General features: G+C 38.5%; 1 protein-coding gene across 2 annotated transcripts in view; it reads left to right on the top strand.

Annotated features, from left to right (window-relative positions):
* The window catches only part of Vmp1 (vacuole membrane protein 1), a 94,117-nt gene that overhangs the window by 32,499 nt on the left and 37,834 nt on the right, over nucleotides 1–23,784 (top strand). For both annotated transcript variants that reach the window (XM_028772275.1, XM_028772276.1), the window contains exons 6-7: nucleotides 10,240–10,407; nucleotides 17,475–17,606. In XM_028772275.1, coding sequence (XP_028628108.1) covers nucleotides 10,240–10,407; nucleotides 17,475–17,606 — 300 coding nt within the window. The remainder of the gene's footprint in view (nucleotides 1–10,239; nucleotides 10,408–17,474; nucleotides 17,607–23,784) is intronic.

Below are 23,784 nucleotides of genomic sequence, written 5' to 3'. Positions count from 1 at the left end.
CCCAACTTGTGGGAAAATATGCCGCTACAGTGATGATGATGGTAATTATCTCATGACTGTTTTGAGGATTAAGTGAAATAACAAATGTATCTTTTCAATATGATGTTTAATATACATAAAATGTCTAGAAAGTTATTCCAGCTATTACAATTAATATCACTATGTTTCAGAGTTTCATATTTTTGTTTTGAAGAAAGGAGAGTTTAAGAAAGAAAGACCAGAGACACTGAGGGTTTGCTTGTCGGCGTTGGTGTGCGTATGTCAAAGTCAGAAGACATGTTTGCAGCCTGTTCTCTCCTTTTATCTTTTACTGTCTTGAGACAGGATTTTGTTGTTTGTGTGGCTGTGCTGCATACTTGAGCTTCCCGCAGATTGTCCTGCTTCCACCTCCCGTTCCCCGTAGGCGTGCTCGGGTTATAAATGTGAAGAGCTGTGTCCTGCTTCTTCCATGGCTTCAGTGAGTCAAACTCAAGTCCTCAGACTGTGCAGCAGGTGCTTTTGCCAACACAGCGATCTCCTCTGGCTTCTCAGCTCATTGTTTAAAGCAAACAATCATTTTCAATGTGTGTACTATACCTTGTTTTTTTCCTTCTCAGTGCTAGGGATCAAAGTAACAACCTTGTATGTGCTTGCCAAATTTTCTACTACTGATGACATCCACAGTCTACCCTTAGCTATTCTCAACAGCCTTGGCTGCTTAGTGAATCTCAGAAATAAAAATAAAAAAGAGAAAATGCCTGCTTGGTGGTGGTAGCACATGCCTTTAATCCCAGAGGTGGAGACAGGTGGATCTCTTGAGTTTGAAGCAGGCCTGGTCTGCAGAGTGGGTTCCAGGACAGCCAGGGCTACACAGAGAAACCCTGTTTCAGAGTGTGACCGAGGGGTGATGTGGAGCAAAGTTAAGGTTTAAAGTCTTACATTTAAATAAGAAAGCTGGGTGTGATGGCACATGACTATAATCTCAGAACATTAAAGGCAAGATAAGGAGTTGAAGGCCACCCTCACCTACAGAAGGTCTAGAGTCATTTAACCTGGGTTATGTGAGCCTTTATCTCAACAACAGCAAAAGCCAATTTCCATTGTGTGATGTATGGACAGTTTTTGACACTAGGGGGAGCATTTTCCTGCAGAGAGATTTCACAAAGCCCAGTTTGTACACTGTGACTTGGGAAGCATCAGATACTTACCTTTACAGAAAAATGTTCTCTTTAACCTAATTCACTAGGATTTCTTTTTTCACATTTGGAGATCAAAGTAAAAAATGTGCCTGAAACATTACCATTCTCCCTTCTAAAAGCAATGTGAAAGGAGGAGAATTTGGAACTATTGGATTATAGTATAAAATTGACCAGGTTTTATTAGAAATTGTAACCATAATGTGTTGTCCTTTGAAAATGCCTCCTTAAGAGACATTTTCTTAATATGATCATTTCAACAAAATACCTTACCTCTGTTATAAATTAAACGCAACAAGTATATAAAATGTTTGCTGCCCAGATGCATGTTTTACTCTGAAGTTTGGGTTATTTTATTTTAAAGTGGAGCAGAAATTGTACCTTTTTAATATCTGGCATGTTGATTGTTTTCTCATGTATAAACATTGCTGTAGATGGCACCATGTTTTCCTTCTCTGTGTAGTGCCTAACAGTTGTCTCTGCTGCTCCAAAGCTGTGTTTTCTTAGGTACAGATATTTCTGGTACCTTTTGGCTCTTGATTCCTTATTGCTGGAATTAAATATTTGGAAAATGTCATTAAGATGGCATAAAATGAAGTGGAGTAGTTTCAGTAACTGTGCTGTTAACGCCATGGTGGGGTGATTCTCAGAGTTAACCTGCTAGCTAGCTCCGTCTGCACTACTGTTTCTACCTCTGATGAGCGATTGCTTCAGTGCTGACCTGCGCGTCATTCATTGTAGACAAGGAAGAAATTATCCCAAATTGTATTCTGGTGTCGCTGATACTTCTATAGGCACGTTGACTGTGGCCATGAACACTGAGTCAGAGCTCTTCCTGTAAGATTAGCAGCCTCTTTTTTAGAAAGAAAAAAGAAAAAAAAAAGCCTGTTGGCCTTTGATGAGGGAGGGCATGGTAGCCCCTCTCCCTGTCTCCCTCCAAGGAATGACTCATCTATTAACTCATGAGCATCACCACATCAAAAGCAGAAACCAAGGTCTCCAGGACATAGGGGTTTGTACAGACTGGATAGCTTCCTGCCCTTAAGTCACTATTTATAATTGTGTGCTTAAAAGAAAACTTCAAAGAGTAGGTTAAACAACGTGCATAGCTCTCTACCTAAATATCTAGTAGTCCATTTATTTGGAATACTTCAGTCAGTTCATGATAAAAATTTGCTTAGAAGAGGCTAGGGATGTAGCTCAGTGGCAGAATACTTCCCTCACATGCTCATGGGTCTGGTTTCAAAGCTCAGCACCTCACAAAGGAAAGAAGAAGGTCAGTTAGTGTTTGTTATTGTTTTCTTTGGTTTTTTTGGGGGCTGGGGGTCTCACTATTTAGCATTGGCTGGCCTGGAGCTCAGTTAGCTTACCAGGTTGACTTTGAACTCATAGTGATTACCTGCCTTGGCCAGCTGAGTGTTGGGATTAAAGGATGTGCCACCATGCCTGCCCTCTTGGGCTTAGTGATAAACATTTGAGGTGCTGGGTCAGCTAAAAATCTTGAGCATTATCAATGTATATAGTATATACTGTATGGTGTATAATGTATACTAAAACATCATAGTGAACTTAAAATGATATACAGTTATTTGTAAATCTTTAAAACCAATTTTAAGTTACTTGATTTTAAAGAAGAAACTAGAAGTATTTCTTTATATATATATACTAATCTGGTACAATCCACTTGCTTCCAGAAAGCACATAAGCTAATATTATAGTTTACACTACTTTTGTTTTGGCCAGCAGCTATGTACTTGTACTTTTAAAATATAATCATACATTCTTGCCCTAGGTGCCACAGCCATTGTTTTATTTTTAAATGTTTTGTTACATTAGGAAGATAAGACAGAATTCTAATTATGCTTTGTTAAATTCTAACAGATTTAAAGACTTGTCACTCACATTAACTAATACCCAGGCTATTGTGTTCAGACAAACATTTTCTAGAGAAGAACAGGGATGAGGGGGGCTGCTAGCTTGAGACTTGACAAAGAGAATCTAAAGAGGTCTAGGGGCTGGAGAAGATGGCTCCATGGTTAAAAGGACTGGCTGCACTTGGCAAAGGACCAGAGCCCACATTGCATCTGGATCACAGTCACCTATAAATCAATTAATTCCCAGGGATCTTCCTGGCCTCTTTGGGCACAGATATTCAATGTGGACAAAATGCCTGTATAAATAAAATTAAAATTAAAAAAAGAAATAGAAGAGTAGGTCAACTTTTTGGTGTCTACTTGAAATGAGTAGTTCTATATTCTACCTTGCTACAAATGCTTGCTGTAGGTCAGAACCTGTTGTTTTCTGACTGGTGAGAAAAGCAACCATTTTTAACTTTGGGGGAGTAGAATTCCTGTGTGGAAAGAGCTTCTAAAGTCCCCCAAAAGTCAAACTTTTAAAAAGGAAGAAAGAAAAGGTTGCAGTCATGCAGGCAACCCTTTGTCATCTTGAGTTTATTTGTCTCCCAGATATCCCTAATGACCACATTCCAGACCGCCACCGTCCTTTTGTTCATTAGTGATGCATGAGGCAAGCACATGGTTTCCCAGTGAAGCCACGCATGCCTCGGCTTTATTACCTTTGACCTGAGTTTTCCAGACAAAACTAATTGGAAACGTTGCCCTTGGGATCTCCTTTGACTTCTGTATGTAGATGATAGATGTGGCTATGAATTGACATTACAGATGTTGAGGAAGCATGCTAGTCTTTAGGAATGTTTTATCAGTTTTAAGACAGGCGCCTGTAAGAACATCAGCCTGTCTTCCTAGTAGTATTTACACTCATATACACGCAGTCTGTCTTCATCATCCAAAGGGGCTTGACTAAATTAGCTCCTCGTTTAAAATAGGAGGTGTAATTATAATAAATTGTGGTCTGTTCTAGTGTACATACAAAGAACTTGGAAACTTCAAAACCCAGGAAATGGTTTTTTTTTGTGTAAAATAAAGTAGAATTGTATATACTATTTCATCATTTTACAATTAGAAAAATTTTTAACTGAACTATGAATATATTCATGCTTCATTATGGGGACCTTAATTTGTGTTTGTGACACCAGGAGATCTTTCTTTGGACTTATATAGCTGCTACGTAATTATCAGAGCGCAACTTAAAATTCCTGACAGATTAGGGTAGTTTTGTTTGACATAATCTCAGTTGTTATGTCAAATGTTACAAACATCTCATATGTTATGAACAGACGTTTCTTGAGTCATAGAGATGGCTCAGCAGTTAATGATTAGTCCTCAAACCCATGGTGTGGAAGCAATGAACAAGAAGCTGTTCTCTAACCTCTACACTTGCACACTGGTGCGCAAAATTAAAGTCTTTTTTTTTTTTTTGTATTCTTTTGGATGTGGTGGTACCCACCCTAATTTCAGAACTCAGGAGGTGGAGGCCAGGCTGGGCAACACAGTGAAAACTTGTTTTTGCACAGCAAAAATGATGGCCTAAAAAAAAAATCTAAATTTATTTTATTATCACCACTAAAGATAGAATAAAATTGGTTCCACAGAATAACCTAACACATTGGGTGTTATTTTCAATGATGGGTTAAGAGCAGTGATAGACAGTTGTAATAATGGCAACTTGCAAGGAAGAGTAGGAAACTCAAAAGCTTAAGGGCAGCCAACTGTGTCCATTCCCTAAGCCCCAAAAAGAAAGAAAATTCTACTTCTGTTTGATTATTAAGTGTTCCTTTTTGTGTTTGCTCCTGTTATATACATGATAAATTTTTTTCCTAAAGATTTGCAATTATGACATGTCCCTCCTATGCTCTGTTCTTACATCTGTCTGATACTAATAGAGCCACCCCATCTTTTATGATATTTTTAAGTGTTTTTGCTGACCCTTTTTACTTTACTTGGCTCTCACTTTTAACTGTATAGTTTTTTAAAGATTTAATTAGTTGTATTTTATGTATGAGTGTTTCCCTGCATGTCCGTATGTACACCACGTGTATGTGCTGGTTTTCTGAAGAGGTAAGAAGAAGGGGTCAGATCTCCTAGTCTTGGAATTGCAGACAGCTGTAAGCTGCCGTGGGAGTGCTGGGAGCCAAGCCTGGATCTGGAAGAGCCACCATTGCTCTTAACTGCTGAGGCATCCCTCCAGCCCTCAGATGTCTGTAACTGGTTGTATGTCAACAATCTGCCTTCTCCGTTGTGTATTTGGTCTGTTTCTAACTAATGTAATAATCAATCTGGTTGAACTTGAGTGCATTACTTTGAGTATTTGTTGTTTATTCTTCCCCTCTTGTTACTTTGATCTTTTGCTTACTTACCATAGTTTAAAAGAAAATTGTAGTGGTTGCTCAGAGGCTTGTAGTAGAACATAGCATCATACCTTGAGCTGATGCAGTGAGTTGACAAGTGTATGTGCTTTCTTTCCATCTTCTTTCTCTTGTGCTTCTGTTGTCTTCACTTCACCTCTGCGCAGGTCTTGAGCCCCAATCCCAAGTCAGCTTGCTGTAAATCAACAGGGTTTTGTTGTTTTGGGGGTTGGGTTCTGTTTTCTTTTCTCCTCTTTGTTAGAAATTCAGCCTAGGCTTCAGACATGCAGAACAAGTGCTGTAAGCTGAGCTTTGTGGCCAGCCCAGCCTTTGCTTTAAACAACTACTTATCGCATGAAAGATTCAAATAAAGAGGAAAATCTGTATTTCCAGTGTTGTTCTGATTTCATCTTATTTTTGAAGAGTATTTTCCATGGATTCTAGTTCACATATATTTTACCTCATTCTTTTAGCATTTTAGTAACTTTATCTTTTGTTCTCATTATTTCTGATTGTAAGTCTAACCCTACGTTCTTTTTGGATGGTGTTATTTTTGATTCCTTCTAATGATTAAGGTTTTTCTTGCAGTCGACCCCTGCCATTTTGACTGTAATGTTTTTCTTACCAACAGTTTGTTTTATTTTCTTTTAATTGATTCTTAAGGTTTATTTTATTCCTAGATTTTTTTCACAAGAAAAAAAAGATTAAAAAATCTGTTTTTACCTAGACATAAAATCTGAACAATAATTTGGCCACTATATCTTTAATTTTTCTGAAGCCCATATCACCCCTATGTGTATCATACTGATGGATTTTATCCCTCAGGTCATTAAAATGTATGTCTTTCCCAGTGCTTTCCTCTGCATCCTTCAGTCTGGGTGCTTTCTGTTACCGATTTAGTATTTTATACTGGGTATATCCAGTTAATCCCCCCCCTTTTTTTTACTCTATAAGTTCTAGTTGGGCTCACTTATTTGTTATAGGTAAGATAGGACTTTCATATAATGCATTGTAGTGAGGCTTGCACTTCTTGAACATTATACTTAAAAGATGGTTTGGTGCCTGGAATTTGGTTAGTAGATAGATTTGTGAGAGAGCACCTCCATCACATGTGTGAGGCCACGGGTCAGTCCCAGCACTATCAAGAGGACATAAGTGACTTGAGTGTATGTAATTTTCTAAATTATTTTATTCAAAACACTTGCTTGTTCTTTGGAACAATTAAGCTGTAAAGTTGAAAAGAACTGCAAGGTTTTTATCAGTAAATATAGTCTAATTTAAACTGTCAATGTGTAGGCAGCAAATAGGCTTGTGAAAATGAAGGAAGGCCAGGACTGATCTATTAGCCAGGCCTCTTAGCTTTCATTTTGTCTGGAAACCGCCACGTGAGCCTCCGCGCTGAGTAATCATGACTTCATAGTGCGACTATGGGAAGAATGTACACTCTTGAGTGAGTGAACAAAAAGGGTCTCGCTGGGTGACCCTCAATGGTCGCAAACTCCTTATGGAGACTGCCCAGCTAGGTTGTTCCGGATCTTGCTAAGTAGCTGGGATAAACAAACTTTTTGTACTTTTGCCTGTCCCTTCCAAGTGCCAGAATGCAGGTATGAGTCATCATGCCCTCTTTATGTGAGAGGCCAGGGCCTTGTGCTCTCATGCAAGTCAGGCCCCCTGAACAGTCATCTGTAGGGAAAAAAATGCTAAAATTGGTGAGACTTTACTATATCAAAAAAGTTTATTTTGTAAGATAATATATTTAGTTTGTATTTTAATCTATGTTTTCGAATAGAAAGGTCTGCCTCACACAGCCCAGAGCTTGGAGTTGGAAGGAACTTAGGCTTGCCAGGGGAGGGTTGCACCAGCTAGCTCCACCACTTCCAATCACTGTTGCCTTACCCTGTTTTCACACACATGCGCGCGCACACACACACACGTCTCTTTTTAAAAATCCAGCTGTATTTGTAGCCAAAAGAAAACAACAGTCAAACTCTTTCTTCATTTTGAATTACTGCCATCACATGCCAAGACATTTCTTGTCTTTTCTAGGGTTAAAAGTATTGCTTTTGTTTCTGAAAATACATCTCACTATGTAGTCCTGGCTGGCCTAGAACTCTTGGCAAAAACTCTGAGCTCTGCACCTACCCACTATGCCTGACTGCAGTTACTGTTTTAATATTGGATGTGCTAGATGTCATTGTATCCTTATTCTGGAGTTATTCAGAATATTTAAACTTACAATTCAATGTTTTTTATGTTTGTTTTCTTTTTTTTTTTTTTTTGGTAAGATTAGAAAAGAATCTATTTTCCTATAATACCTAAAATAAAAAAAAAAAAGTTTTAGTTTCATGGTTAAACATGACATTAAGAAACCTGATTGAGGGTGCCTGAATTTTGAGGTGCTAATAAAACCTAGATATATTGTATTCATGTCTGAAATCGCCAAAGAATAAATACATTTTTAAAAGGAAAATAAAAATACTCTTTAAAACTTTCAGTGCTTTCAACCTTGAATATTGTTATATTAGCAATTTCAAGAATTAAAATGTTTTAAAAAAACAAAGACTAAAAATAAAAAATAAAAAGATGAGGTAGATTTTTAAACAAATTTTCTTTAAAACAAGTTAATATACAGGATGAAGTAAGTAAGTAAACAAGCATGGAGGGGTAGCTGGAGAAACTGGTTTAGCAGTTAAGAATGCTTCCTGTTCTCCCAGAGTTTGGTTCCTAGCACACACAACAAGTGTCACACAGCTCCTTGGAACTGCAGTTCCAGGACATTCCTATGCCTTGAGCCTCCCTGGGCACCTGCATTCATTTGCTGATGGACACACACAAACACACGTATAATTAAAAGTAAAAAATATAAATTTTGGGGGCTGGAGAGATGGCTTAGCAGTCAGGAGCACTTGTTTCTTTTGCAGAGGAGCCCCGCATATTTGGTTCACAGCACCCCCATGGTAGTTCACAACCATCCTTAACTTCAGTTCCAGGGAATCCATCTCCTCATTCTGCCCTCCTCGGGTACCAGGCACACACATAGGCAAAATACTCATGTACATGAAATAAAAATAAATAATTCTTAAGTAAATGATATTTATTATCTTTGTAATAAACAAGACTTTCATAATATTTTCTTTTTAAAATAATTTGTTCATAATTACAAGTATTAGTGTGTATTCTGGAGTCTTGGGACAAGTAGAAGGTGTCCTGTCTTCTAGCTTTCATTCTCGCAGTGGAACTTAGTCTTTAATATTTCCTTATTTTTATAGCGAGATTTTTAAATGTTAAATTCATTCACTCTCTGACCTTAAAGGGCTTTGATGCACAGTGACCATTTTTCTTTAGGTCTGAGTCATTTTTAAAAAGCCAGTACAAAAATCTTTACTAGAAACCTTCATATTCAGAAATATTCACACAATATGGTCATTAGCAAAATTTTGGTATATGTCTAAACCTGTTCTATAAAAGCATATTTCATTTAACAGATAGTGGGTATTACATATTATATTCTAACAGACAGCCACCCATCTATCTTAGGAAACTCAGGAATTTACAGTTTTACCAGTTCTTGTGTTTATTTTATTCATAATCAATGTTTGTATATCTGGTGTGTGTGTGTGTGTGGGCCAGACTGCCGGTGCAACCGCCGCTGGGTCTATGATGCCATCGTCACCGAGTCTGGCGAGGTCATCAGCACCCTGCCATTTAGTGTTCCTGACTAGGAGATATTATGCATAGACAGTCTCCTCTCTCTCCCTCTCCCTCTCCCCCACTCTGCGTGCACATGTAAGGGTGTGCATTTGTTTGTTTTGAGAAGGTCTTATTCTGTATTTCAGGCTGGCCTTGAACTTATGGCAATCCTTCTGCCTCAGCTTACTCAGTGGTATTAATTTAGGTATAGTACATCATGCCTGGCTTCTGTTTCTTATAGATATATACATACATACATTCATAAATGTATGTATGGCCATATATAGAATACATTTTATATATGTACATGTTTAAGTCAAACTTCTTCTTTTTATTTTCTAAGATTGCTATTATTGTTTATTATTATTACTGTTTAAATAGATGAAACATCTTGTGGGAATTATGTTAAGCACCAAATGGATAAAGAAAATCTACTGCAAAAAAAAAAAGACTTTATTGCATATCTACATATTAATGTAGTTTAACTCATTTTAATAATTTGTAATATTGCAAAATAAAAGAGCAAAATATCACAAAAGTTGCTATAAGAGAAAAACGTTTAAAAGTAAAATGCAGCTGGGCGGTGGTGGCGCACGCCTTTAATGCCAGCACTTGGGAGGCAGAGGCAGGCGGATTTCTGAGTTCGAGGCCAGCCTGGTCTACAGAGTGAGCTCCAGGACAGCCAGGGCTACACAGAGAAACCCTGTCTTGAAAAACCAAAAAAAAATTAAAAAATGAAAAATAAGTGGTTATATGGCGTCATCTTTTTTTAGTAACTCACTGGAAAAGGTAGGTGATAATCTCAAATTACACCTCAAAGAAAAGTTCTATTACAGGGATAACATTCTGATGTACTCTGAATAAACAATATGAATATCAAGCAAAAAATTGGATAGGTTCCCTAAAGCAGGCCTGGGAAAGATTGTTTTATCTAATTGCTAACTGCATCTTAAAAATGTGTGTTCATGTTGCATCTTGACTTCTGAAAGTAGCACTTGGTATTACATTATTTGTATTACATTAGTGATGAGTGTGGTGTTGAGATGAGGTGCATCAAAGTCCTTTTGTGTCACTGTTTCTCATTAGAGGTTTCTTCTGCTTGTTTTCTAGGGCCCACATATAGCTTCAGTTACCTTAGCTGCTTATGAATGCAATTCGGTTAATTTCCCTGAGCCACCCTATCCTGACCAGATTATCTGCCCAGATGAAGAAGGCACTGAAGGAGCCATTTCTTTGTGGAGTATCATCTCAAAAGTTAGAATTGAAGCCTGCATGTGGGTAAGATCTGCATTTGCATACTTGCCTAAAACTAACCTTGCTGTCTTGATACTGTGTCAAACCTTCTACAGTGTGATCCACAAAGGCATGCCCAGTAAAGATTTGGGAAGCCACTTGCTGCACACTTCCAGAGCAGAAGACTCCTTCCTTAGGTAGCTACAGAACTGGACATGGTGGCATAGCATATGCCTGTAATCTCAGTACATTAGAAGCTTAGACAGAGGATTACAGTTTCCCAAGGGCCAGACTAGACCCTGGAACAACATTTTTAAAAAAGAAAAGCAGCTGTGTAGTTCACTGTAGATTAAACACTGTGTGTGTTCTTAGAAAATGTATTTCATTTTCAGTATTGTTGGTGAGATGCTACCTATAAGCTACCTTTTCTCTGTATAACCTAAGGTTCCATGGTGTTGATTTCAGACTGTGGTTGTGTAGTGATCCTGTCTTTACTGGTCCTAGTCATTATCCTGGTATTTTATTACGTTTTCTTTGGGAACTATTTTTGGGGGCAGCATTTCAATGGCAGATGTATTTTATCTTCATTAGACTTTTGTTTTTATTTAAATTCACTTAAGTGTTCCTCTCTAGGATACACATTGTTTAGCTCTTCAGTTCGTTCAGTTTATAGTCCCTTAAGGTTTCCTTTCCTGGCAGTTTCTTAGGAAATAAAAGCACGTGAAAGATCATATGCCCATCTTCCCTCGGGCCTGTGAGACGGTTTGCTGGGTTCACTGGGTAAGGTTCCTGCTGCCTGGCCTAGCATCTTGAGTTTAGTTCCTGGAACCCACATGATAGGAGAGAAGCACTTCCCATCTGTTGTACTCTGCCCTCCACAGCAAGCCATATATAGGCACAGACATACATGCAAGCATGTGCACATGGACTGTAGACATGAGCACATACAAATAAGGAAATAGCTTTTTAAACATTCTTAATTCTGCCTTTAATCCAAGCACTCAGGAGCCAGAGGCAGGTGGATCTCTGAGTTCAAGGACAGCCAGGGCTATATAGAGAAACCCTGTCTCAAAAAGCAAACAAAATTAATAAAATAAAAATATTCTTAATTCATTAAAACAGCAATTGGTACCATAACTTAGAAGAAGCAGTGGGTTTTTTTTGTTTGTTTGTTTTTGTTTTTTTAATTTATGGGTTGTCGCTGGGCAGTGGTGGCGCATGCCTTTAATCCCTGCCCTTGGGAGGCAGAGGCAGGCAGATTTCTGAGTTCGAGGCCAGCCTGGTCTACAGAGTGAGTTCCAGGACAGCCAGGACTACACAGAGAAACCCTGTCTTGAAAAACCAAAAAAAAGAAAAAAGAAATTATGGGTTGTCTGTGTGTTTATGTGTATGAATATGAATATTTTTCCTGCCTATATGATGCATATCACTTGTGTACCTGGTACCTGTGGAGTGCAAAAGACAGTGTCAGACCCCCTAACTGGAGTTAGGACCCACGATCTAGGCTCTGGGAATTGAGCCCAGATCCTCTGGAAGAGAAGTGTGTGTTCTTAACCACTAAACCTTCTCTCCAGCTGTGGAGGAGACAGTTTTTAAAGTTATGTATTAGTGCTTTTTTCCTGCTGATGATTTGGAGATCAAACGCTGAGCCTGGCGCTTGCTAAAAGCAAGTACTCTTCCACTAAACTCCTCAGCCCAGCAGTTGCATTTTGCTTTGAAGGAATTATAAAAGAAATGCCATATGTTGAGTTGTTGATTGTGAAAGGCAGGAAGACTTGTCATGTTTCCTGTTGCTCTTTTATAAACACTGGAGACAGATTCATTATGTTAGTTGTATATTTTATGGATCTGAGGAGATTATCAAGAAAAATTATTATTAGAATAACAGAGGACATGCTATAAAAGAGGCTATCTATATAGTTTCTTATTTTTGCTCTCTTAAAAGTTATTTGTGTGGCTAGATTAATACTAATGCCAAAAAGAAAGCTTCCTTTGCGGCTGGCAGCAGTACTTGCTTTCTTCAAATTCTTCTACTGTGCGTTGTGTGATATGGGTTTTGTTTTTTTTTTTAAGCCGGGCTTCATGCCTGCTCTAAACCAGCCTAGTGTGATGACTTACTTCTCCAAATACTAATTGGCTCCTGAGAAACACAGATTTTACATTAAATGTGTGCCTCACAGTAGTCAGTACCGAGCATTACCCACAGTGCAGGATTTTGTCTAATGTGTATTTTCTTTCCCTCTTTTATTTTAATCTCTTTAGTCATACAAAAACCTTAGTACATATCAATGTGGCTTTGGTGGTGGTGATGGTGTTGTTGTTGTTGTTGTTGTTTTGATACAAGTCTCACTATATAGCCCCTGGCTGGCCTGGAGCTTACAGAGAACTGCCTGTTTCTGCCTGCTGAGTAGTAGGCTTATAGGCATGTGTCACAATGCCCAGTTAGCATTAAGTTATTTTCAAATTGGTACCTGTTGGGCTCAATGCTTACAAAAGAGAGTCTTTTTTTAAAATGTTGTTGCATAATGGGATATTCATGTTTAAAAGGATGAAGTTAAACCTTTATTTGTATCATATGTTGGAATTAACCAAAATACCTCAAAAACCTAAAGTAGAGCTCAGACTGTCCAACTACTAGAAGAAAATACAAAGAAAAATACACATGCTGTTGAATTTGGCAGGCAGTGATTTCTTACATTTCACAAATGAAACACAGAAAAAAAAAATTTTAAATGATGTTTTGAGCCACAGGCCACCACCAAGAGATTGGGGAGATAACATATAGTTGGGCAAGTAGCTGCTAAGCACACAGCTGATGAGCATTGAAAAATATCCAAAGTGTTTGAAGAACTCCTATCACCCAACAGTAGAATTTTGAAAGGGTCAACATGGGACAGGGGTGTTGCCTGGAAAGAGCAGTGTCCTGGGTTCAAAAACATAAGGAGAGGGTATTGTGTAACTGTACCTGAATAGTGTTTGTTCAAGAGGGTACATAAATGATCAGTAAGTACATGAGAAGGTGACCCACATCATTAGTTACCGGGAGAATGGAGTCCAAGCCGTAAGGAATCCTTCCTTCTTCATGACACTAGGATGATTAGTATTATACATACTGACTTTAAAAATGAGTTTAAAAAAGCTGAGCATCAGGTGTCTTAAATCCTATCACTGGAGGTGAGAAGCCAGTGGGTCTCTGTGAGGTCCAGACCAGCTAGAACTACACAGTGAGACCCCCCCAAAAAAAAACCTAAAAATGAATGTCATGGAGGCTGCAAGCATATTTCTGCAGAACAACAGTGATGTTGTCAGGATGGTATAGCTGTTCTAAGCATTGCTGTAAGAGCCTTGACACCATTGGTGATTTCAAGGTTACTTTCCAAGCCTTTGCTTATTTAACCTCTCATATTTGTAATTGGAATAGTTACTCAAAAATGGCTTTATGATGAAAGGACATTAACATTCTGACATTGCATATCTATACCTTCCAGGAGGTCTGCTGCCCAGACTTACCATTAAACCTAACGTTTCTTGATGATAAGACCACATGCTGCTTGTGAATGTTAGTTTAAATATTTCTCCTCCCTGGAGCCTTTGAATAAAATTAACACACAAGGAGATGCTGTGCTTCTCACTTAGCTCTCACGTTTTGTGTACATTAAACTCTTCAGATAATAATTACAAGGATTGCTTGTCTTTCTTTTTTGCTTTATTGTCCTCAGTACTGGGGGAGAATTTGTCTTTCCCTTACAATAGAGGAAACCTCCTTTCTCTCCTTTTAATTAGGTCTTGACTAACATGTTTTTATTTTTTAAGATTTACTTGTTTAGAGTATATGAGTGCTTTGTCTACATGTCTATTTGCACACCAGAAGAGGGCATCATCTGATCCTCCTATTGTAAGCTGCCATGTAGGTGCTAGGAATTGAACTCACAGCCCCATTGCTCTTAATTGCTAAGCCATCTCTCCAGCCTGTGCTTTACTTATAGATAAAGAATTAGGAAGGGTTTTAGGACTAGTAGACAGCTTACTTGCCATCAAGCTCATTGATCTGAATTTGATTCCCCAGGACCCAAATCGTACATAAATTAAAAATAATGAATCTTTTTAAAAGAAATTAGAAAACTATCATTATTACTGAGAAAAGATTTCATGTCTCACTCTGACCTTGAACTCATAATGTATCCAAGGATGGCTTTGAATGTCTGGTCCTCCTGTCTCTGTTACTAAATGTATACCAGTTTAGGCCATGGTAGGGATCAGACACAGGGCTTCAGACATGCTCGGCAAGAACTTTACCAAGTAAACTGAGCCTTAGCTCAGTATAAAATTACCTTTGAGAGCTATAGAAACCTGAGTCCTCAGTGCCTTATTTGGGGTAACTAACTTTGTATGTAGAATGTAATGTATTTTGAGAACCTGCCTGGATGAGTATATTTCTTTTAAATTTTTTTTTGTACACTAGTTGAATACTGACATGATGTCCATTCTTTCATGAAAAATATGAAGAATTAAACTACAGAAATCAATGTAATCAATTAAGACTTGACGTAGCTCTTGATTTCTTTTTACTCTATTATGTCGATTTCTTACTAGCTTTAAGGGAATTTGTCACAGTTTGAATTGGATGATTGCTTCAGAATTGTCACTTTACATTTGACCTTCGAGTCATTTACATTTTAACTAAAATGTTGTAATGAAGTTTCCTTCTACTTTCTATCATGGAAAAGTTGAGCTTTGCACATTGGTAGTTGTGTAGCTAATGCGATTTATCTGAGGTGTGATCATTGCTTTGTAAAAGTTTCCCAAAAGTGTAGAAAGAAATCAAATGTACTTAATGCACTTTTAGCAAACTTCAGTTAATATTTACGTTCACCTGTCTTGGCTGACTGTGTTATCTTAGAGCAAACCCCACACATTTTATAACTCTTTTTTTTTAAATTGTTCATTGATTGAAAGAGCATGTCAAATAGTTTTCCCTGGTCTGATTCTACTGGCTTTATTCTGGTTTGTGTAGTTTGAGCCTGTTCCTCTGTTCCCTGTGTTTCCTGAGGGTTGATTCATTGAGATCCTTGAAGTTTATGGGCTTTCTGGGTTTTGTTTTTTATTGAGATAGGGTTTTGCTATGTAGCTCTGACTGTCTGTAACTCATTTTGTAGACCAGGCTGTTCTAGAACTCACAGAGATCTACCTGCCTCTGCATGGGATTAAAGTGTTCCACCATGCCCGGTGTAGTTTGTTTTAAACAAATAGCTTTGTGTATTTCTGTCACGGGTAAAATAATGTCCTCTTTGTGACATTAACTCTTGTTATGATAATCCATTATTTATTAGTATTTATAAAAATAGTAATTAGTCTTCCAAGTATATCATTATTAGTTAAAATACTCTTTCTCATCTGAGCCCGTGTCTTCCTCTGCTGTCCAGGTTGTCCTCAACTCCTGCACCCTTTTTCAAGCTCCTCATGAGCAGAGGCACAGTCATGAAACTCCATCCCCTGTTTGGAAGACTTTCGTAGAAAAGATTTCCTCATCACTAATTTGGTTGCTGAGATTTAGTTCATATCTGAAAATAAAAGTAAATATTTGATCCTTTGCACTTTAAATTTTAGTGGCATTTATTGACCTTCAGAGTTGATCAACATTAACTTTTCTTATTTCTTTTTCTGTCCATACTCCTGACCTTCTTTCTCTTTCCTCTCTGTTTCTTCTTCAACACAGATTTACTTCAGAGTACTTAAATGTGTCCTTTTTCAGAGTTCTTATTTCACACCTGGAAAATGGATTTATATTTAGAGGTTATTGGTTCTACATACTGAATACCCAACATTTTTAGATTTGATAATGTTTTTCAAGGATTCTTTTTAGACCAGGCTGGCCTCAAAGTCACAGACATCTGCCTTCCTCTGCTAGAGGAGTGCTGGGGTTAAAGGACTGTATCACTACACCTGACTTTCTGTCTTTTTTCAAATTTTTATCATATTTTAACCATACGTATATGTGTGGACATGTGAGTACAGCTGGTCACGAGAGCCAGAAGAATGTGTCAGATCTCCTGGAGCTCAAGTTTTGGGTGACTGTGAGCTGCCCTATGTGGCTGCTGGGAACCAAACTTGGCTTCTCTACAAGAATTGTGTATGCACTTTTAACCTCTGAGCCATTTCTACAGTGTCTTCAAGGATTCTTTTCAAGGCATTTAGAGCAGAGCAAGCTGAAAGAGTTAAGTTTGCCTTGTATCCTCGAAAACCCTTTCATTCACTGTTTCTCAGGGCAGAGGACCAGGGCTGGCTGGCTGGCTGGCTGGCTGGCTCAAAGTAAAGGTTTCTCCCGACACTGTTTCTTTCATACTATGGCCTATCTGGTATTTAAGCCACTGAAGTCTAAACCAAGTTTCTGATTCTAAACTTTGTTTTTATCTTTATGTCCTGAACTGACTAAGGAAAAACAGCAATAATAACAAACCCTTCTCTTCAAAAACAAATCTACAAAGCAACTGAAATATGAATCACTCTGAGAAAATAAGACACTTTTAAATTTTTTCATAACAATTACCCATCCTGATACTGAGGATTTTGGGGGTCACTTGACTGCAATTTTTTTAAAAGGCTTTATTTCTAAAAGAAAAGAAGGAAGGAAAGAAGAGAAAAGGCTGTTCTGAGATTAAAACATCTGAAATGTCCTAGAGAATTGTAATCAGCTATACTGGTGACTTTTGGTGCTTGCCTGGAGGGTTTTGTTTTGTTTAGTTTTTTAAAGAGATTTTTACTTTGTACCTCAAGCTAGCCAAAGAAAATCAAACTTCTGATCTTCCTGGCTGTGGATTCCAAATGATAGGGATAAAAGTGACAGAAGAATTAAGGAAAACACCAGAACCTAAGGGCAGATGCTATATTGAGCCTATGTATGTACCAAGGAAGGTCTCACAGTCTATTTATTACCTTTTCTTACTTACAAGTCAGATCAGGCCTGGGATTCAGACTCTGAAACTTGGAATTGTATAGCTCATGTATCCAGTGTATCTCAAAATGCTTTTGGAAATGTAGGAAAATATATTCCGATCTATTGTGTCACTGCTGAAAATTGAACTTCATAGTGAGTATTTTGCTTTTTCACACAGGGCATTGGGACAGCCATTGGAGAGCTGCCTCCATATTTCATGGCCAGGGCAGCTCGCCTCTCAGGTGCTGAACCAGATGATGAAGAGTATCAGGAATTTGAAGAAATGCTGGAACATGCAGAGGCTGCACAAGTAAGAACAAAATGGGGAGGTGGGGCTCTAATCCACAACTCACAGTTAAGGTAGAGGGTTAGTAGCTCTGCATGAAAGAAAACTGCCAACATGAAAACAAAGCCAAATGTGACCTGGGACCGGATATGCAAAAATACTGAAGACAAAAAGTGACGGATAGTGACTGGTGATAGAGATTCCTGGTACAACGTTTGAACAGCACACATGGGACCCTGGGTCCTGTCCCTTGTGCTTCGAGGAGGGAGAAAAGCCTAACCATGCTCTTTGTCAGTGGGTTTTCTTCAAATGAACTAGTAGCAAGAACAAGAAGATAAAAACCTACTTTTCTCCTTCCAGGAACTGATCAATGTCACCTGTTTTGTGTGTGTGTGTGTGTGTGTGTGTGTGTCTGTGTGTCTGTGTGTCTGTGTGTCTGTGTGTCTGTGTGTCTGTGTTCGTTCATTCATGTGCTCACTCATGGGCCTGCCTGTCTTCCTGTGTATGGGGGTTCACACTCACCCAAGGTCTTTTCATATGCTACTAGTTGGGTTTTGTTTATTTCGTGAGATAAAGTATAGTTTTGTAGCCTAAGATGACCTTGATCTCATAAGAATTGCAGGTGTACAGTACTCCAGCCAGCTCTGGGTTCTCTCTGTGTGGCCATTTCCTCCTTGAGAACAGCCTTGGGACTTCATCCTCATGTGCAAACAGTGCTTAAAGGACTGAGAGGTTTGCTGAGAGAATGTAACATTGTGTAATGTTCTTCAAAAGCTATGAAAGTCTGAAACTAGTAAGGCTTGTGTCAGTATAAGTGACAGTATTACTTTCTTTATAGAGATTGAACAATTCAAATTAGTTTTTGTTTACCTTTGAATGTTCTAGAGAGTATCCTCAAAAATGGGCAGAGTAAGCCAGATTAGTAAAAACCTAAATTCCAGGCTTGTGGTAATTGATTAAGGCTTTTTTTGTTTTTTTTTTGTTGTTGTTGTTGTTGTTTTTCCCTAAACAACCTGTGTGTCAATCTCAATGTTACAGGCTGATTGTTTTATTCATAGGAAATAAGAAAATGCCTTGTCTCCAAAAGAAAACGTCGAACAGGAAGAATATGGGAGAAAAAAAAATTTTTTTCCTATACTTGGTTTTGGAAGGCATTTTCAGGTGTTCTCAGGCATCTGGTATTGGTATTGAGAATGCCAGTGCCCTTCTGAGTCTTTAGGTTTTTGTGTTTGTTTATTTAATCGAGGGGTAGGAGTAATGCCTTTCATTGTGTCCCTGTGGAGATTGAAGGACAGCTTGATTACCTTCCACTGTATGGGTCCAGGAGCTCAAACTCAAGTTCTCAGGCTTGGTAACAAGCACATTTACCTGCTGAGCCATCTCACTGGCCCCAGAAAGAATCTCTTACTTGTCCTGAAGCTCACCAGGTGAGCTAAATTGGCTGGCCAGTGAACACCAGGATCCACCTGTCCCCACCTCCCCAGCACTGGGAGTACAACCATGTACCACCACACTCAGCTTTCCCATGAGTGCTGGGGAGCCACATGCTTGGAGCAAGTACTTTGCTGGCTTTACTAGTTGAGCTATTTCCCCATCTCTGGGTTATTTTTAAGTAGGAATTGTTTTATTGTCAGTTATCTGATTAACTGAATAACACAATCACACTACTAATAGCTCCCATCCACCCTGCTCATGGACATGTTACGTGTCTTGTCTCTGTGGAATACCTTTCCAAGCTAGTGTCCATACCACTCCTGACATTGGTGAGCAGCTTATTACCCTTGAAAAGCTCAGTTTCAAAACCTCATCCCTGGAATATGATGAGGTAAGATGTCAGTCTCGATTTGTCTTGTGTCTGTAGTTGGAGTTCTTGAAGACGTCAGCCAGTTAGTCTTTACCTGCCCACTGGGAGAATGATAGATAGTCTTCTCATGAGTCGCTTACGGCCTGGTCTTTTGTGTTACTTTTGATTGGAACTTTTCTAATTGGACTTCATCTATCTTAGATAAGATCTATCTTATTAGAAGAGATAGCACGTAATACTTCTGATAATTATGAGCTTTGGGCTGTTTTTATTATTTTTGCCTTTATGCCAGTAATTACAAACATGATTTTAGGATAAACTATACATTTTTTACTCCTTAACTTCATATCTAGTAATCTTAGAAGTAAAGAAAGCAAATTATATGCATTCCTTTTTGTTTGTTTGTTTGTTTGTTTGTTTGGTGCAGGATTTTTCTCTGCATCCCTGCCTGTCTCAGAACTCTCTATGGAGACCAGGCTGGCCTCAAACTCACAGAGTTCCACCTGCCTCTGCCTCCTGAGTGCTGGGATTAAAGGCCAGCACCACCAGTGCCTGGCTTATGCATTCTATTTCATGCCCTTTAAATCAGAAATTACATATCTGTGTCTTCTGCTTCTTGCTGTGCTGAAGATGAATCCAGGGCCTTGTTCATTGCTGAGCTATGTCACAGCCTTGTACTCTTAGGGACATTCTACTTAAAATGTTTACTCAAATCAAAGTTATAGATACTTTCAGTTACCATACAAACTAGAAAATAAGTTATTAAAGTAATAAGAAAATTATTAGCTCATACATAAAAAATTTACCTTGCCACACTGTGAAGTAAAAATTTCTGGTTTTGTTTGTTTTCATTTTTGTTTTATTGGTTTGTTGTTGTTGTTTGTTTGCAACTTTGAGATTCAGCAGATTAATTCTCATCCACATTTACTGGCTGTAGATTTTTGAATGTGTTGACAGGTAAATAAATCTCCAGTGTATAAAGCTTGTTCGATGAGTTCTCATCCTCATTACATTTTCTGGACAAATGGACATGGATGCTTACGGTATGGAACGTCCCTGTTCCTTTGACCCAGGTGGCATTAGTGAGTATGGTTTCAGTGTGCACATCTGGAGTTGCCATCTCTTTCATGACAAATTTCTAGATTTCTTTGAGTGTACAAAGGCTAGGCTTCCTGAAGGCCCTTCCATGTTTTGTGAATGTTGATTGTGTGTTCTCTGGTCACCACTTCATTGTTGGCAAAACAGCCCTTCTTATTGCCCCCTTCTTTGTGGAAGCCATTCTGCTGGGCACAAGGGAAAACAAAAAATCTGACTATATTACCCAAATCAGAACCAAACTCTGGGCTTCATGGAGTCTCCTGCTTTCTCAGTAGCTGGATTATTCTCCTGCATCTGGCTTATCCCTAATTTGAGTAAAGAAAACACACTTAAGAACACAGGGTCGACAGACGGATTTCTGAGTTCGAGGCCAGCCTGGTCTACCGAGTGAGTTCCAGGACAGCCAGAGCTACACAGAGAAACCCTGTCTTTCGGGGAAAACAACAACAACAACAAAACAAAACAAAAAACACAGGGTCAGTGGATCATACAGTCAAGTCCAAACATGTTTTCTGCCCCTAGAGATTAGCATTGTTTTTACCATACCATAATTTAGCAATATTTTCACTCTGCTTAGTGCTACTTTTTAAAAAACTTGAAGTGCTAGGGGCTGGAGAGGCAGATTAGTAGTTAACAACACTTCCTGTTCCTCCAGAGGACTCCAGATCGGTTCTCAACACCTACATTGAGTATTTTATAGCCACTTATAACTCTGGCTCCAGGGGATCCAATCAATACCAACCTGGGATAAATACCAAGACCCTATCTCAACAAACAAAATGTGAAATGAAATCTTTAAACATTAAAATAATTCTATATGTGATGTGATGTAGGATCCTAACTTCTCTTCATAACTAGTTATTTTTCTGACACTGCTTGCAAACAAATTTATTTTTCTATGGTACTAGGGATTAATCCAAGTGTGCACACGCTGGATGAGTACCCTGTCGCTGAGCTGTATCCTCAGGCTTCTGCTTTTTATTCTGAGATAATGTCACACTAAGTTGCCCAGGATGGCCTTCAGTTCACTGGGTACTCTTGGCAGGCCTTGAACTTTTGTCTTCCTGCCTCTGAGTAGCTGGGATTATAACCCTGTACCACCAGCCTGGCTTCCAGGTGATTTAATTTTTTTGTCTCATATTGTGGCTAAGTAGTTACTAATGACATATTCAAGACTTGCTAACCTGGTACACCTTCCAGAGTGCCTTCTTGGTGGTGCTTTAAAAGTTCTTTAGTGATCACACCAGAATGATTACAGTGGACTAGAATTTGCTCATATAGATAAATATAAAACTAATCTGATAGGAGCTGTAAACAGGGAAAAGTAGATTAAGTATAATTAAAACAATAAGTTACATAAAATGAACACCAGCAAAACATTATCTAAATTTGTCTGAAATAATGTTTTAAACTTTTTTTTTTCAATTCTTGAAGGTAAAGTACTTTAGTTGCATAAATTTATCAGCAGGAAGTCTAAATAAATCACACTCACGAACACACACAAAACCTTGGCACCGGTTGCTTTGCTGTGTGCTGTCCAAGTGGGTTAAAGGGAACAGATTTTACTAAGAAATTAATGTTCAGTAAAGTGTTCATGACACATATTTACTTCAATTCTGCTTCTGACTCATGTTTAAATTTCATGTAATAGTTGTTTTGAGAGAAAGAATGATAAGTGTTGATTTATATTCCAGTTCCTTATAATTACCTCATTTATTTTGTGAGTACTGTATTGAGATTAGCCAGTATTTTTCCACTAAACTGGCTTCCTTTTGTTCTTGGCTTCCTATCTTGTTCTTTTTCTATATCTGTGAGAGATAGGCATGAGTACGTGTAGCTTCCTATGGCCTTGAACATCTAATGTTTGAAAAATTAAGTTCTAAGCTAGACTGGAAATGTTGGTTAGTAACTCTGCTAGTATTGGGGAGGCTAAGACAAAAGGATCACAAGTTCAAGGCCTACCTAGGTGTCTTAGTTAGACCCTATCTCAAAATAAAACGTCTACATAGAGGTGTTCTGATCATCTTTGTATTTATTGTTCCTGGCATCTGTAACCTGTTTTGTAATTATTTATTTTTATTATATAGGTATTTTGCCTCTGTGTATGTCTCTGTACTACATGGATGCCAGGTACCCAGACAGGCCAGAATACAGCATTAAATCCCCTGGAACTAAAATTACAAAACATTTTGAGGTGCCCTGTAGCTCCTGGGAATTGTACTCTGGTCCTCTGGAAGAGTGGCCAGTGCTTTTAAACACTGAACCATCTCTCCAGCCCCTGTCTGTAGACTTTAGTGTCATCCTCATAGTTGCCTCAAGTTAAAATCTGACCAATCTTTGGTTCATTCCCCAGTATAAAGGATATAAAAATATAACTAGGTGGTGCTAGAGAGATGGCTCCGCAGTTTGAGCACTAGCCTCTTCCAGATGATTTGTTATCCATTCCCAATACTCACATGACTGCTAACAACCATCTATAACTCCAGTTCCAGGCCAACTGGCCTCCTCTGGCACTGTATGCTAGTGTTGCACAGACATACATGCAGGCAGAACTTCCCCCCACCCCATTCCCCCCATACACACACCAGATGTAATCATACACTGTAATCCCAGTGTTGTGGAAACTGATGCAGGTTGCAGGTATGAAGCCTACCTGTAATACAGAGTGACACACTGTCTAAGATAAATTAATATATTTTTCAAAATGAAAGCTAGAGGGACTACTCCATGGTTAAGAGCACTAGCTACTCTTTAAGAGAACCCAGGTTCAATTTCTAGCACCCACACAGTAGTTCATAACAACCTATAATTCCAGTTTCAGAATATTCAATACCTGTTTCTGGCCTCTATGGGATCTGGCACAAAAGTGGTGTTCAGAAATACAGGTGAACAGGAGAAATGGCTCAGTGGTTAGAAGCACAGATTCCTCTTTCAAGAGGACTCTGGTTCAATCTGCAGCACTCATACTGTGGCTCACAACCATATATAACTCCATCTAGTTCCTGGAGATCCAACACCTTCTTCTAGACTCTTCACTTAGCAGACAGATGGTGCACATATATACATGTAGGCAAAATACTCATAAATAATAAAATAAGTAGATTTTTTAAAAGAAATATGTACAGGCAAAAAATTTGAAAAATAATAACTGTAATATTTCAGTCACTTGAATTTCTCCCTGGCCTCCCAACTCCACTTGTCCCAGAAGCTGATTTACTTCCACAGCATCCCACCATATCCCACCATATCCCACCATATCCCTGCCTCTTTGTTTCTGAATGACTGGTTCAAACATGTCTC

The sequence above is a fragment of the Grammomys surdaster genome, unplaced genomic scaffold (assembly GCF_004785775.1).
Source record: "Grammomys surdaster isolate TR1022 unplaced genomic scaffold, NIH_TR_1.0 213, whole genome shotgun sequence".
Classification (NCBI taxonomy): Eukaryota; Metazoa; Chordata; class Mammalia; order Rodentia; family Muridae; genus Grammomys; species Grammomys surdaster.
Note: the sequence above shows the minus strand (reverse complement) of the source record. Positions and strands in the feature narration are given on the sequence as shown.